This window comes from Cnephaeus nilssonii, assembly GCF_951640355.1.
Source record: "Cnephaeus nilssonii genome assembly, chromosome: 19".
Taxonomy (NCBI): Eukaryota; Metazoa; Chordata; class Mammalia; order Chiroptera; family Vespertilionidae; genus Cnephaeus; species Cnephaeus nilssonii.
In genome coordinates this window covers 10802482-10818309 of record NC_137090.1, presented here as the reverse complement: position 1 = coordinate 10818309, position 15828 = coordinate 10802482, and the positions used below count along the sequence as shown (strand labels likewise).

The following is a 15828-nucleotide window of genomic DNA, read 5'->3' as shown; positions in this document are numbered from 1 at the left end:
ACAAGCCCTCCCACACCCATAGGCGCTTCCTCCTTCTGCCAAACAAACTTTATTGCACCAAAAAGAAAAAAAAAAAACTTCATTTATGTACAGTCAGATATAAAGACATCTCTTTGACTCCTGTGCATATATTTCCTCAACTCAAGATTACGGAGTAAAAGTCAGGCCAGTATGCCAGACATGCTCTGCCCATGACAGGGCCAAGGAGAAGATTGTCACTTGAAAGTGGGAACACTTAAATGGATGACAGACAACACTGGACCGACAGACCAAGGGCATTCTAAGCCCTGTACTAGCTCTGGGAATGGAAGAGGGAAATTGGAAGCAGGGTGCCTTTTTGAGTCCTTGCAGAAAGACCACCCTTTAGATATCCAAGATAAACTTCTGTTCTCCAGACCCACTTCCTGTCCAGTTTCTTTGCTTCCTGCCCTCCCAAGTAGGACATTCTCCTTTGTGCCCAACCCCCTTCCCAACTCACCCAGGGAAGTCCCATGATTCACAAGGCAGAGGCCTCCATAGCAGCTGGAAGAGCAGATACAAGTTATCCTCTCTTTACATGTGGCTGGATACTGATTGGGGCCCTGTGTCAGGCGGGTCACCAATAACCCACTGGGAGCCATAACAGTAAGAATCTGGAAAGCACAGGGATAACCCCTCAAAAATGGGAAATATGGACTCCCTCGATGCCCAGTATCAGGGCACTTAAAGCACATTTTTCTGAGCCAACCAGCTAAAGGATCACTGCAGCTAAATACAGATAAGCACACAGCCAGGCAAACACCCATCAGAGCCAGTGACAAACAGCAGCTGGGAGGAAGGGAGAAAGGGAGAGAAGGGTAGGAGTTGCCAGAGTTCCACCCTCAATCTCTGCCACTGGCTACCCTTACTCCCCACTAGTCCCTGGGCCTTGACATGAGGAAGGGGGACTATAGGCTGGGGGTTGGGGGGAGCACACAAGGACAGCCAAACAAAATATAACAGGATTAGCATCAGCCTCCCCCCTCACCCCACCCAGGAGAAATACCCTCATTGTGACTAGTATTGATGAAAATCTGAGAGACTATTCTATATAGTGGCTCTATCATACATCCAGCAGCTGCCTGAATTGGGAACTTTTTGAATCAATGATTTTTGGGAATAAATAGTACTTTCAGCTTCCTATGGTACCTGTGCAGGCTTTACCAAGACTTTGGTTCAGTCCCATCACATTTACCTTCTGTCTTAAATCTAGAAATGGGTGAGGGGATGGGCGGAGAGAAAGGTGCTCAGGTGCTAAGTAAAACTCACTGATCAGCAGCCTAGATTCCACCACTGTTCCTTCTCTTTGGTCTGTCTAGAACAGTGACTATAAATTAGGAAAAACAAAATTATGCTGGCCCACGGGAAATAATGGGGGAAAAGAGGCGAGGAGGAAAAGGGCATTGGGAAGCCCTGCTTCAAGACTGAAGACAGACAGACAACCAACCACCCAGACTGCTTAAGTGTCACAGACAGCCCCCCCACCCCAAGCTCCCTTCCAAATATCCCATAATCATTTGGGCACACTCCCTCTTGGAATTGCAATTTCTGTCTCCCAACTATCCCTAAGGAGCTGGCCCTTTGGAGAGGTGTGTCGGTTGTTTTGTTTTTGCCAGAGGCCCTCGCCCTAGGTGCTCCTGCATAGGTCCCTTGGCCCCTGATATGGGATGAACATAGCCCCAGATGCTTGAGAGCCAGGGAAGTCAGATCAGGAACAGCCTCCCCACTCCCACACCCTGGGAGATCCAAGCTTGCTTGGTTCTTGCCATCTTGCAGGATGACATCACGTTGGAGGGAGATACACAGTGCCTCTCCATCCCTGGGGTGGGGGAAGGAACTTGCTGGGACTCTCGAGTGGGGGGAAGGGAGAAGGGAGCAAGATCTAAACCCTCAAGCTCCCATGCAGGTCTGTCTCTGTCCCAGACGAGCTGCTGTCAGAGTCCATTTCGGCGTTTTCATTATGGAGCCTCTCCAGCACTCTCTGACGAATCAGTCCCAGGCGTATCAAGAGGGACTGGTAGTCAAAGTGGCCCCGCTTCTCTCCAAAAGGGTCCTGTAGGGGAAAGGAGACAAGGGGGATGGAAGATGCAAGTCTGGGTGGCTCACCCTAGCGAGAGCAGCTTTAGGCCCATGTGAAACGCATGCTCAACTTCTGAATCATAGGAAGAGAGGAGGGCACAGCACAGATAGTTCTGAACAGCAGACAACATACCGTATTCTCCGGCGTATAAGAAGACTGGGCGTATAAGATTTTCCTGGGTTAAAAAGTCGTCTTATACTCCGGAAAATATGGTAGTCTAATATATCTAATCCATTATATCTAATCTCATCAATATACTGTATTTTCCGGTGTATAAGACGACTTTTAAACCCAGGAAAATCTTATACGCCCAGTCGTCTTATACGCCAGAAAGTACGGTAATCTTTGTTCAGGAATATTATGGCACATGTACTGTCCCAGACAGGTCTGGCTTTGGCCAACATTCAAATGTGTTTGCATTCCTCAGAAACAAGCCAATATACAGAGGTGACACTAAAGGCAAGAAAAATGGGGAAGAGAAATACAAGACCAGGATTGTAATAAAGTATATCTGTGTTTCCAATTAACCTAAAAAACTATACAAGGGGGAAATTATCCTTCATTGCCTATAGAATAGGTCCTCAAATCACTCTGGTTCAACACTGATGCCTAGGAATGTAACTCTTCTTTATATCAATTACTAGTGACCTGGTGCATGAAATTTGTGCACGGGGCGGGGGAGGGTGTTCCCTCAGCCCAGCCCGCACCTCTCCAATTGGGGACCCCATGGGATCGGGCCTAAACCGGCAGTCGGACATCCCTCTTGCAATCTGGGACTGCTGGCTCCTAACCGCTCACCTGCCTGCCTGCCTGCCTGCTTGCCCCTAACTGCCCTCTTCCCCTGCTGGCCTGATCGTGCCCCTAACTGCTCTCCCCTGCAGGCCTGATCTCGCCCCCAACTGCCCTCCCCTACCTGCCTGATCTTGCCCCCAACTGCCCTCCCCTACCTGCCTGATCTCGCCCCCAACTGCACTCCCCTGCCAGCCTGATCTCGCCCCCAACTGCCCTCCCTTGCAGGCCTGATCTTGCCCCCAAATGCCCTCCCCTGCCGGCCTGATCACCCCTAACTGCCTCTGCCTCGGCCCCCACCACCATGGCTTTGTCTGGAAGGAAGTCAGACGTCCAGAAGATGGCTGGTTGACCTAGTCTAATTAGCATATTACCCTTTTATTAGTATAGATGGTAAACTTGGTTTTGTTATATGTTGTTTTGCTGCCGTTCCAAGAACCTAACAACATTAAATGAGGACTTACTGTACTCAAAAAGGGTAATTTGTTTTCTAAGGTCACAGAGAGGTCTAGAACTCAGGAGTTCTGACTTCTAAATAAGCACCTGTACTCTTTCCCAGGGACCAATCACCATATTCCTGTCCAGGTTTCTGGGCATCACGCCAGGGCAACTAGCCTTGATCCTAGTCCTTGTCATTCTAGATCAAAGATCTCCAAACATTATACAGAAAGGGCTTAACTGTCCTTAAAGTCCAAAAATAGTTGGGATGAAGGATATAAAAAAAGGAATTAAAACAAAACAAAACAAAGAATTAAAAATGCTACATAAGGAATATGGCAGCCAAGTAACATGGCCGAGGCTCAAATAAATGGAGACTACTTTCCTTGGCAGTCACAAAAAGGCATATGATTTTTACTTCTCACAATTTGTCTCTTTCACCTACATAAACTCCTTCCACACTTCTGCCCACATATAACCCTCATGATCTGGGACTAGGTGATAGAAGCCACAGTCACTGTGACCATAGTGCACATTTTACACTTACGAAGGTTATATTCCCCCAAAGGCTGAAATCCACACTTACTCTGGAGCTATCAATTTTCCAAATCTTCCTTTTTTTAAAAAAAATATACTTTTATTGATTTCAGAGGGGAAGAGAGAGGGAGAGATAGAAACATCAATGATGAGAGAGAATCATTGATCTGCTGCCTCCTGCATGTCCCCTACTGGGGGATCAAGCCTGCAACCTGGGCATGTACCCTTGATTGGAATTGAACCCAGGACCCTTCAATCTGCAGGCTGACGTTCTATCCACTGAGCCATGCCGGCCAGGCCAAATCTTCCTTTTTTCGTCATTGGGTCCATTTCTACCCACTGTCCTTCCCAGATGTTGCTCTCCCTTTCCTTCCCTCATCATGAGTTATTTTTCCTTAATAAACTGAATATTGGAAATGCTGCTGGGTACCAGCAATGAGAATTCCTGATGGGGAACAAACCACAGCATCCATCATCTTCAATATACTTTTTAAAATAAATATTTTTTATTGATTTTAGAGAGACAGGAAGGGAGAGGGAGAGAGAAAACATCAATGAGAAAGAAACATTGATCAGCTGCCTCCTGCACGCCCCCTATTGGGGATCAATCTGGAAACCTGGGCATGTGCTCTGACTAGGAATCAGGGCTTGATATACTCTTGAGCTGGCCTTACCCTTTTGAGTTTAAATGTGTCAGGTGGGTGTGAAGTCCTTGAAGGAAGGATAGGGAAACTAACATTTCTAAGCAGCACCTGAGGGAACAAGACATTTACTTCTGCTGCTGGTGCTGGGTGGGAAGTGGGAGGGAGTGGGGCAGGAGAAGAACCCAAGAAGACCTGGAGAGAACCTTAAGAGGTCTTAGTCATTTACCCAACTCGCCATATTTCTAAGTAACATCACCAGTAAGTGACCCAAAAGACTCAAGAACTAGTCCTTCAATACTAAGGGTTCTCACACTCTACCAACCAGGTTGTTTATTTTGAAGCCTATTTGCAATTTGGTTTAATAAGAACCTCTTTTTTAAAAAAATTATTATTAATTTCAGAGAGTAAGGGAGAGGAAGAGAGAGATAGAAACATCAATGATGAGGAGAATCATTGATCGACTGCCTCCTGCATAGCCCACATTGGGGGATAGAACCTGCAACTAGGGCATGTGCCCTGACCGGGATCCAACCATAATCTCCTGGTTCATAGGTTGAACCTCAACCATGATCCACACTGGCCAGACTAAGAATCTCTTCTTAAGCCTTAAGTTCTGTACTCTTTTAAAAATATATATATTTTTATTGACTTTAGAAAGGCAGGGAGAGAAAGAGAGAGAGAGAAACATCAACGATGAGAGAGAATCATTAATCGGCTGCCTTCTGCACGCCCCTTACTGGGGGTCAAGCCCGAAACCCAAGCATGGGCCCTTGACCAGAATCAAACCCAGGACCCTTCAGTCCGCAGGCCGACGCTCTATCCACTGGGCCAAACAAGCTAGGGCAAGTTCTGTACTCTTATTGGAAGCAGAAGCACATTTCCCCAGTATATGCACAGAATGAATAATTGGTTACCATCTTGTAATAGGAATCTCAACATATAACACTATATACACAACGCTTCTCTAAGCCTTCTTTCTCTTAGCACCCCTCTGGGCTAGGGATGGAATTCCAATAGATGACTCTACCCTTACAACCCTTAAGATTCTGAGAGAGCTGAGGGTTCTTGATTCGAAAAGACTGCTGACCAAGAAGAGGAGTTCTAGGCTAGAAGGATTCGTATTCTGCTCATGAGTACCTAGTTTATGCTAGGAATTGAGAACCAACTCCATATGGCTTTAGGCAAGTCAGGCTCCTCTCTGAGCCTCAGCTACTCAACTAAACTAGGTTCCTTTTGGCTCTGAGTTCTATGAAGGGGTGGATGTCACTCTAGAGGGGGATTTTACATAGTCCGCTGGAAGGCCTCTGGAGTCAACAGCAGGGGCCGCATTACCTGCATGGTCTGGCCTTGAAGGTGCAGGCGATCTTTGCAGGCCACCTCATAGAAGTCATAATACTCCAGGAAGGACTTCTCCATCACTCCTCTGGAAAACAAGCAGAGAAGCTTAAGTTAGGAACAAAGGGGCAAGGGGTCACCCCTTCACTATCTAAGCTTAAGGCCAAATTAAACAGTCAGAGTTCCTAAGCTCATGGTTAATTTCTCTAAATCTTAAGGATTATAAAATGAGTAACTGTTAATACTAATCATTCCAATCCCAACGTTAACTCATGTCTTGCTCAATCTCATTTGTTTTCCATAGGCCATCCTTAATTCCAATCCTTACTCAACATTCTCCAAGGAAGTTTGTTTCGTTGCTCTTGACTTTATTCTTCTTGTTTTAACACTTAGAAATAAAGTTGAACATTAAGAAATAGGTTTATTATGAAGTGCTCTATACCTCATTTGGCTGTAGAACAGTTATGTCTTTAATATGGTCAGATTCTCGAAACTGGGGGCTCCCTGAGGACATAGATTATATCTTTCCATCAGGCCTGACACTCTCTAAGAACAGAGAATCTCTCTCTGAACTTCCTCTTGGGGAACCCTCATGAACCACATGTTTTTAAACCACTTGCTTCTTCTCTGTCTCCCTCTGGTGCCCAACACGGGATTTTGCCTCAAAAGTTCTCAAAGGTATGAACCAGCTAAATCTCCAAAAGGAATACAAGTTACAAGTGGGTTCTTGAGACACATACCGTAAGGGTTCAGGGCAGGGACACTTTCCTTCCATCATGTCACAGACTGCCACTCTGATGGTCTCATGCCGAATACACTCATTATAATTTTTGCTGTCTCCTGGATGTCTCTCCTGTAATGTGACAGTCACCATAGAATCCAAGTACAAAGAGAAAAGCCAATGGGAAGAGACTTCAGAATTAGTATGGGGCAGGTGACCCAAGCAACTGAACAAGGGAATATCTTTTCACTGTATGGCAAACCCATTAAAGAGCAACTAGGCCTTCATTTTTGAGACTGTTTACCTCCTCCCAATGCATACCAATACCCATCCTCTGTTATGAGTCATATGATCTATAAGCATCAAACTAGATCCATCAAATTTTCCAAAGCCTGAAATGAAAGGCTTCTCAGGGAAGGATTAGTGAGAAATAACCAATTATGCACAAATGACGTTAGGAGTCTCAGTCCAGAAAGTCTGTAAGATATCAGGATGCTCCCTGGTTAACTCCTTTACACATCTGTATGGTTCTACCATTATTGATTATATGTGAATTTTCCCCCAGTAAATACAGTTAGCCCTTCTCATCTGCAGGTTCCACATCTGTGTATTCAACCAACAGCTGATCAAAAACAGTATCTTCACATTCCCAACCATGAATAAAAAATACTGTTTTCAATCCACAGTTGGTTGAATAGATGGATGCAAAGGGCCCATTATAGTCAAAGTTATATGCGAATTTTCTTCCTTAAAAAAAAAATTTTTTTTATTGATTTCAGAGAGGAAGGGAGAGGGAGAGAGAGATAGAAATATCAATGATGAGACAATATCATTAATCAGCTGTCTCCTGCATGCTCCCATAACCCTTGACCGGAATGGAACCCAGGACCCTTCAGTCTGCAGGCCGACACTCTATCCACTGAGCCAAACCAGCTAGGGCTGTACATGAATTTTCAACTGTGGATTGTTCAAGGGTCAACTCTTATTTCATAACTCCCAAAGAATGCCTGGCTTGGCAACAGTCATTACAGAACACCTCAAGGGGACACTGGAGAATGGAGGCATGCAGAAGAACACAGTAGGTAAGACAGCCCCCAAAGCAGGCTCAGAATTAATTTCCAAATGATTCCACTGACTTCCACATGGTGGATTAATCCAAGTCAAATGGCAATACCTTGAGTGTTATTGTAACTTACAAGGGAAAAAATTCACTAATGAGGAGCACTCATGTCAGCTCCTTTTTTTCCTCCTAAAGTGACAAGTTTAATACATAGGCTAAGCCAGGTTAAAAACAACAATCCCAAAACCCTTGAACAGACCTCTCAGATCTCTTAAAACCCAACATTCCACACCCCAGAGCTGGACCCACCTGGCCTTACCTGCTCAAAGCCAGGCTCATTGTGATAGGGGTTCTCAGTCATCAGGGACTGGATGGAGATAAGTACAGAAGAGATGCTCTGGGCTGGGCTCCAGGCAGGGCCAGTCCATGTACTGCAAAATACATCAGAGGAAATGGAAGAGGGATGAGGCACAGAGAGAGGGGGAAAGACCAGTACACAAGTACCCTGGGGCCTAGCAGCACAACCTTTCTCTTTCACTATTAATACTCTGGATTTTCCCAACCTCTGTCTCACCCTCATTCACAAGAAATCAGTCAACTGCCTAATCCTCTTATCAAGTGGGACAAAAGAAAAGAGGGTAAAGCAAGCAAGATAACTTTGAAGGGATTTTCTTTGGGTTAGGAAAGAAACAGTAGCTAGGAAAGGTTCTGTTAATCAGAATGAAAGAAATAAGGTGAGAAAAAGCTCCAAAGGGAGTAAAAATGTTAACTTCTGTGGACCTCAAAGAGCTTACTTATTTACTTAGGGGTGTGATGGAGTTAGGAGAGAAAAGTTGAGCACAGAGGGACAGAGCGGACAAAGCCATCTGGTTAGAGGCCACATGGTGGGATTGATGATCAGGGATTCAGTGCTCTTTCAAGCCCCCAAGGAGTGTCAAATTCTCTGAGGATTACAGAACTCTGCCAAAGGACATGAAGGTAGAATAAGGGGCACTTCTATATTGTGGAGGGTCTGAAAATATATGAAAAACAATTTGAACAGGAGAGAAACACCAAAACCACTCCTCTCTTTCATAAATCTGACCAAATAGTCAGAGGAAGAGGGCGGGCTGGACATTAATTATATTTATTTTTAGTAACTGATAAGAGGGCACCTGAGCCACAACTGCTTCTTCAAGTTAGCTGGTCAATTCTTCTTCCCCGTTGGACTCGAGGAAAGCCCAAGTAAGCGATTCGAAACAGTAACTACGTCAGAGCTCGCTCTCCAGTACCTCTCAATCTGTTCTTCTCAGCTTTGCTCCCCCCAAAACTAAACTTTGTGCTAAGGTGTCACATATTCAGGGATTCAAGTCAACATGGTACTTTCATTAAATTTCTTTTGTAAGTCAGCCCAGCATTTTTTTCTAGGTAGGGAGGAAAAAAATGAGGCTGATAAAAGTGAATATAATCACCCAAGAACTCACGGGAAAGTTCTACTTCAATTCTTTGTGGCAAATATTCAATTTCAGGGTAGCTTCTTCTTTTCCACCCAACATACTTCTGCCACTTTTACCCACCACCATCTTGCTTCCCCTATTTCTACTGTGAGCTGGTGTTTGCTCAAAATAGTTTTATATTGGCCTAGTGAAGGAGAATTTAATACAAAACACTTTCATGAACAAACTTTATACAGAAGCAATAACTACACTTCTTTACCACTGTGGGTTACACAGACCACTATCCTACCTGCAGACAGTTATATACCCTAGTGAGATGAAGGACTTCCTTACTGTCACAATCATAAAATATACCCTTAGGTCTGAGAGATTAAAAATATATATATATATATCATGTCTCCAGTTTGTGTCAGCTACCTTGTCCACACACAACCCTGGAAATTATTGGACAGGAAGAAAGGAAACAGTATCACCAGCACGGGTAACTTTCTCAACTGCAACCTGCACTTGCTCTCTGCCCCGGGGAAATTCAGACCACACTAAAAAGACCAATTCAGAATATATTAGAAGACATTTCCATTCTGAATTTTCAACCCCTTAATGCAATTAAAAAGAATGGATGAGAACTACATGAAGCAAAATCTCGGTTGCTCCCAGAAATGAAATGTACTTAAAACTTCTGTGTTTTGTATGTGATGTGATTTCCAACCTCAGGCATTTTTCATTCACTTGTTAAAATATCGTAATTATCATCACCGCCTCCAAAGCCACTCAACGAGAGACTCAGAAATAAGACACCCACAATCTTGAATGGCACAGATCTGCAGCCTTTCTCAACCTGTTTGGGAGAGAATTAAGCCCTGATGCCCTACGGGAGTGGTTCTCAAACTGGAGTGTGCAGCAGAATCACCTGGAGGACTTAGAAGACACAGACTGCTGGGCCCCAGGCCTAGAGTTTCTGATAGAGTAAGTCCAGGGTGGGGCCCCAGAATCTGCAAGGCGACAAGTTCCCAGATGCTGGTGCTGCTCAGGGAGAACCACTTCACTAAGGCATCCACTGTATGTAATGAATTAACTTCTCTCTTTTGCATCTGGAACGATACTAGTTATGGACCATCCTGAGGAGAATAGTCACTCCAATTATTTTCTGTGTTCTGTAGTTCAGACGAGAAACTCTGGTTGATAAAGGCTGGCCTAGAGTAATTATTTGCTAACAACCAACTTGGCCACTTAGAAGTCTCCTCTTACCCTAGAATACTCAAGCAGACTTTCCCATTGCGGTAGAAGTTGGGGTTAAACCTCACTGTGTTATTGCCCGTTGTCATCAGTTTGACCCGAGGAGGGTGGATGGGATAGTCGGGCGGACACCGAAACACGAACAGGAAGAAACCCCCTTCATAAGGAGTGTCAAATGGGCCTGTGATCAATGCATGAATCTGCAAAATAAAACCCCATCTCAAAATCGTGAGGTGATGTCCCATCCCAACCCCTCCTGGCTTCCACGTGCTGCCCGTGCTGGAAGCAGGACCTTCATCTGGGATCCAGTCCACATCCTCTCCATGCAGAATGAACAGCCTGGACTCACTCATATTAATCAACATGTTTGGCCCAGTGGAGTGGCATCTTACTCAGGGGTTACATTCTAAAGGTAGAGCCTAAGGTGAAAAGCCAATCTAGTCAAAATCATCCTTCAGTATCCTTAAAACTCCCTTAAAGCCTATTTTTTGCTCGAACTTCTCTGACCAGTGTTATGTATAGCAAATGGACAGAACACCGATGTGCAAAATATAATATGTATCTGTGAAGTATTATCCTAACATATTCTAAGAAATAGGTGTTTTTTTCTGAATATGTATGTTTGGATTTGTCCAAGTTTAACATGCGTAGGATGCAACTCCACCCTCCATTTATGTGGCACAAAGGGGAGGTAAGATGAATGGAAAAGAGGAAAGGGATTGGAAGCCACAGCACCAGTGCCAGTAACAGTACAGAGCTGAGGGTTGTGATGGAGGCCTAGGGTGTCTACTTCCTCTACAGAGGATCAAACCTTCTGTAGAGGATGTGGCTCAGGGAGCACCCAGCTGTGTCAAAGGTACTAAGAAAAATATGAAAACCTCATGGTCTACTCAGAGCCATTAGACCATCCCCAGAACTTTCCCCAACACTGTAGGGTACTTTTTTTTTTTTTTAAATTAAAAAGGAAAAATGCAGTAGCACTTAAAACAGAACACTAAATTCTCTTCCTCCAGCCATGATTATTGAACAAGATTCCCCTAATCTGAACTCAGTTATATTTCTTCTACAAAGGTTCCTAGGCATGTGAGTCTACTCAGAATTTGAACAGCAAGAAGGACCTACAATCCAAGGCCTCAGTGTAAGTCCCTCCCTTGCTCGGGTGGCACGCTGTTTTCTTTTAGCCCTCAGTCATTGGAAAAGCAAGCTCAATGGTACCAACATGGCATCAATTCTGGGAACCTAGGGACTAGCATATTAATACTGCTACTTGACTGAGGACAAGATGTTCCAGGAAAAACATTTCTAACCACAAAAATTTTTTTTAATTGAAAGAGAAACCTATTCATAACAGATACCAACAATACAAAATCTGAATTTCTACTGTTAAGAAATTTGAAACTATGAGTTTTCATTAAACACAAGATTTAGGAAATTCACTTCTGATGGTAGAACACTCGATGACAGAGAAGCCTGTGTATCTATGCCAGAGAAATTCGACGTGGCATACTAAGCTTTCTGTGTTTTGTGTGTGAAGGACAGGAGAAGAAAGGTATTTGGGTGGAAGGGATACTCAAAAGCAGCCAGTAGGGATAGGAGCCTAACAATGCCTTTTAACTACAAACTCTGTTCACTAGAGCCTGCCCTGTCCCCAACCTTCTCTGCGCCTGATTGACAGCAGCACACTTAAAGGTCAAGGGTGGCGAGGTGGGAGAAGAGTTGGGTAGTACAATGGTAGGGTGTCCACATAATTTATTATCCAAACTGGAGCGCTTCTGAGAATGAAAGAGTGCCCTATTAATAGTTAAGCTGGAACAAGAGGTGTGAACTGGGATTTTCCAAGCCAAGCAGGACCTATTGGCACCCTAATAAGATACCTGTTCAAGGCTTTGTTCCACCTCACTGTGTAATCTTGGGCAAGCCATTTACTCTCTTGGGGGCTTGATTCCTTCTGTATGCAATCAGAGATGTGAGCTGGATAATCTTTTAGACTCTTCCAACTTTATGGGCCCAACTTCCCAATAAATCCCGACTCCCAGCAAGTTACATACCTTAGTCATGTCAACAGTATCAGGTACAACGAACATTCCCGGAGGAGGCTCCTTATAAATGGACATGATATCCCTGTATAACACCAAGAGGAGGTGGGGGAGGGAGTGAGGGAGAGGAGAAAAAAGGGGAATCCCTTGAACAGGACAGTTGTTATCACCTCAGTGAGGCCAGGGTTCGAGAAAGTGGTGCTTGGTACCACAAATGTTTGCACTGTCTTGTTGGCTGAGAAATCTCAGCTGAGTACTTGTCAGGCAGACAGAGAGCAAATTATTATCAAAGGGGCATTGTTTCCTCAGGGGGAGGATTAGGAGGGGGGGGAAAAAAATCAGAGATCCCAATGGCATCAGATGTCACCCTGGAAAAGCCACATCCCATTTACTCTCACTTCCTCCCACATGGCAATTCATTCACTCCCACCCCCGAGATTCTCAGGTACTACAGCTGAATCCTCAATGGAAACTTTTTTTAGTTAACTGGGAAGGCACCATCAACCTCACTAAAAAAATGAATTCCATAAACCACTGTGGACCTTCGTTGGCAAGTGAACTGTCAGGGAGCAATGATCTTCTTGCCCAGGAGACTAATAATAGGGCTGAAATCGCTTCAGGCTGGGGAGGGGACCCTCCGAAATTGCTGAGAATCTCACATCTGGAAGATGACAAGTAGGGACTACTATAAAATTGGGAGGATTTCTAGATCATATCTCACAAACCAGAACGGATCAGTTGTAAGCAAGGGTCTAACGGGGAACATGCTAGGTGGAAAAAGGCTAGGGACTTACCAGGGTACATAGGGACATAAAAAGGTGCAAGTAGAGCAGAGAAAGTAAGTAGTGGCAGAATTCAAGGTATGTCAGGATTGGAAAACTGTCCTGTGTCAAGCACTGCGCCAGGGACTTTATTATACACAATGTACTCTTTAATTTCCATTAAAGTCTTGAAGAGATACACGTGAAGGGACTGGGAAAGTGGGGGATGAGAACACCTAGACGGACTGGAATGGGTGCATGGGGAGAGAAAGTCTGGTCATCAGGAACCAAGTTTCAGGATTAATAGCAGCTGAAAAGCATTGCCTTGTACTACGCTAAGCATGTTTGCAAAATATTACCTACCACATGATATGATCAAGATCAGTCACCCAAGAAGCAAGCACAGAAGGGACTTAGGACCTTGTTCCTGTATTTGAATTGGGTACAGCTACTTCAGAAAAGTAACCCAGATAACCCAGAGGAAAAAATACAGGAAAGAAATATCTTGACCGGGATATGACATGCCAGAGTGAGACTGGGGGGGAGGAAGCCCGAGTTCCTGGAACAGGTGTGAGAGTGGCAGTGGTTCCAGGGAAGACTGTGGGTATGTGAGGGAAGTGACCTAGACTTGGGAAGGGAGTCTACGGAGGGGGTTTCAGGAAACGGAATAAAAACAAAGGCTGGTCTCGGGTCTGAGGCCAAGAAAGCAATCGATAGTGTGTGTGTGTGTGTGTGTCTCACAAACGGGGCTCGGGAAGAGACGCCCGAGGGACCCCGAAGGGTGGGAACTCCACGGAGTACCTACAAGGATGGGGTGGGGAAGGGGGAGAGGGGCGGGGCGGTGGGCGGGAGGGGGTGTCACTGAAGCGCGAAGGGGTCGGGTTTCGGGCAGCAGGTATGGGGGAGGGTTCCGGCTGGGAGACGGAGGGCTCGCCGGAGGTGGCCGAGGGGCGGGGTCGGACCTGGGCACGCGAAGGAAGAGGGGTTTGGTGCGTGCGGGGCGGGGAAGACGGGGCTCGGGTCCCGACGCCCCGGACTGGGCAGAAGCGGGCCTTGCAGCCGGGCTGCCGAGGGAGGCGCGCAGGCGGCGGGGAGCGGTAGCGGGAGGGATGGGGGCAGGGAAGGTCGAGCCTGGAGCTCGGGGCTGGGGGAGGAACACCCCGGCTCACCGCTTGATCCGGAGTAGACACTGCGGCGCGGTTCGCTCGCTGTCCCAATCGGAGCTGAGTGTGGGGTCCCAGTGGCTAAGCAGCGCGGCCCCGTGGGCAGCGGCCGAGGGCGGGAGCCCGGGCAGCGGAGCCAGGCCGCTCCCGGGTCCCCCGGCCCCGCCCGCTGCCGCCGCCGCCGCCCACACATCCGGCAGGAAAGGCGGCCCGAACCCGCCGCCGCTGCCGCTAACGCCAACAACACCAGCGACGCCGCTCGCCCCGGGGCCTGCCGCCCCGGCGCCCGCCGTCGCCGTCGCCGCCTCTTCAGTCGGACTCTCCGCCATCGCTGCTTCGCTTCCGGGACTGCTCGGCAGCACGTCCGCCGACCAGAGCGGCCGCTGCTCCCACCCGCGCCCGCACCACCGAGAGCCGGGCCAGAGTGTCCCCACCCTCGGCAGCCACAGCCCGGTGGCGCTGGCTCCGCCCACCCGCCTCTACCAGCGAGAGGCGCGCTGCAAGAGCGTCCACCCCGGTCCTCCAGGGCGGGCGGGGGCGGGGCTGGCGGGAGGGCTGGAGCCCGGGGCTGGAAGGGCGCCGCGCTTGGAGGAGCGAGCTTCCGAGGCGTCTCCCCGGGCGCCTCGGTGCAGTTGACAGCCCAATTCCAACATGTCTCTCAAACGTTGAAAGGGGAGGAAGGGAGGGCCGTATCCCTTCTTAAGGAGAGCGACCCTCAGACGTGTCCGTGGGGCAGGGTCGGGGGTCCAGCCGCCTGCAGGGAGACGCTGGATAGATTGGGATCGCTCGTTTAGGCCCCTTGCGGTCCGAAAGGCTCGGTGACCTATCCTTCCTCCCTGCACCCTCACTGCTGCCATTGCCCCTGCCTGCAACAGGACCAAGAGGAAGGAAGAAATCAGAACCTGCGAGTAAAAAAACTATCTCGTTTTAGTGTTTATTCAATATATATTTATGAAGAGACTGTTAAATGCCAGGCACTGTTGCTAGGCGTTGCCATAGGGATCAGGAAACAGACCTAGAGAAGCTTGGTGAAGGGAAAATTCAGGCCTCCTGACTCCAAGCTCGGTGTCACACAAGCCCTTGAATATACAGGAATCAAGCAAGGGGCAGTGAGTTTAAATCCTGGAAGGGCTTCTATTTTCCCGAGATATGTAAGGTGAAAAATAATACTATGGACTAAGAAAAACAGCTTTCTAAAAAAAGCTTTCCCTTTTCTCCCTTGCAAGATTACAAGCTCATAATCTTAACCCGAAAGCCCTGAGGCCAGATGTGTTTCAGAATTTAGAGTAATACTTAGCAGCAGGGCCTGGGGCAGTACCAAATACCCAAACATTGATACTTCTACTGTAAAGTGTATGAATAATCATACTAATCTGGGTGCCCTCATGCTTATTCATACTTAAGTCCACGGAATAGCCTCACTTTGGATTATATTTTGCCTCCAAATTTGTATTTGTATTTTTGAAATATATTTTTATTGATCTCAGAGAAGGAGAGGGAGAGATAGAAACATCAATGATGAAGGAGAATAACTGATCGTCGGCTGCCTCCTGCACGCCCCCTACTGGGAATCG

The 15828-nt window shown here is 46.7% G+C and overlaps 1 protein-coding gene across 1 annotated transcript; it reads right to left on the bottom strand.

Moving 5' to 3' along the window:
* Positions 1–65: 65 nt before the first annotated feature.
* UBE2Z (ubiquitin conjugating enzyme E2 Z) lies at positions 66–14642 on the bottom strand. Its single transcript, XM_079797818.1, has 7 exons — positions 14261–14642; positions 12343–12415; positions 10307–10494; positions 7942–8053; positions 6582–6694; positions 5839–5929; positions 66–2071 (listed from the first exon to the last, which is right to left on the bottom strand). Exons 1-7 carry the CDS (start codon positions 14581–14583, stop codon positions 1901–1903), a joined length of 1071 nt encoding a protein of 356 aa, XP_079653944.1. The 5' UTR covers positions 14584–14642; the 3' UTR covers positions 66–1900.
* Positions 14643–15828: the final 1186 nt, after the last annotated feature.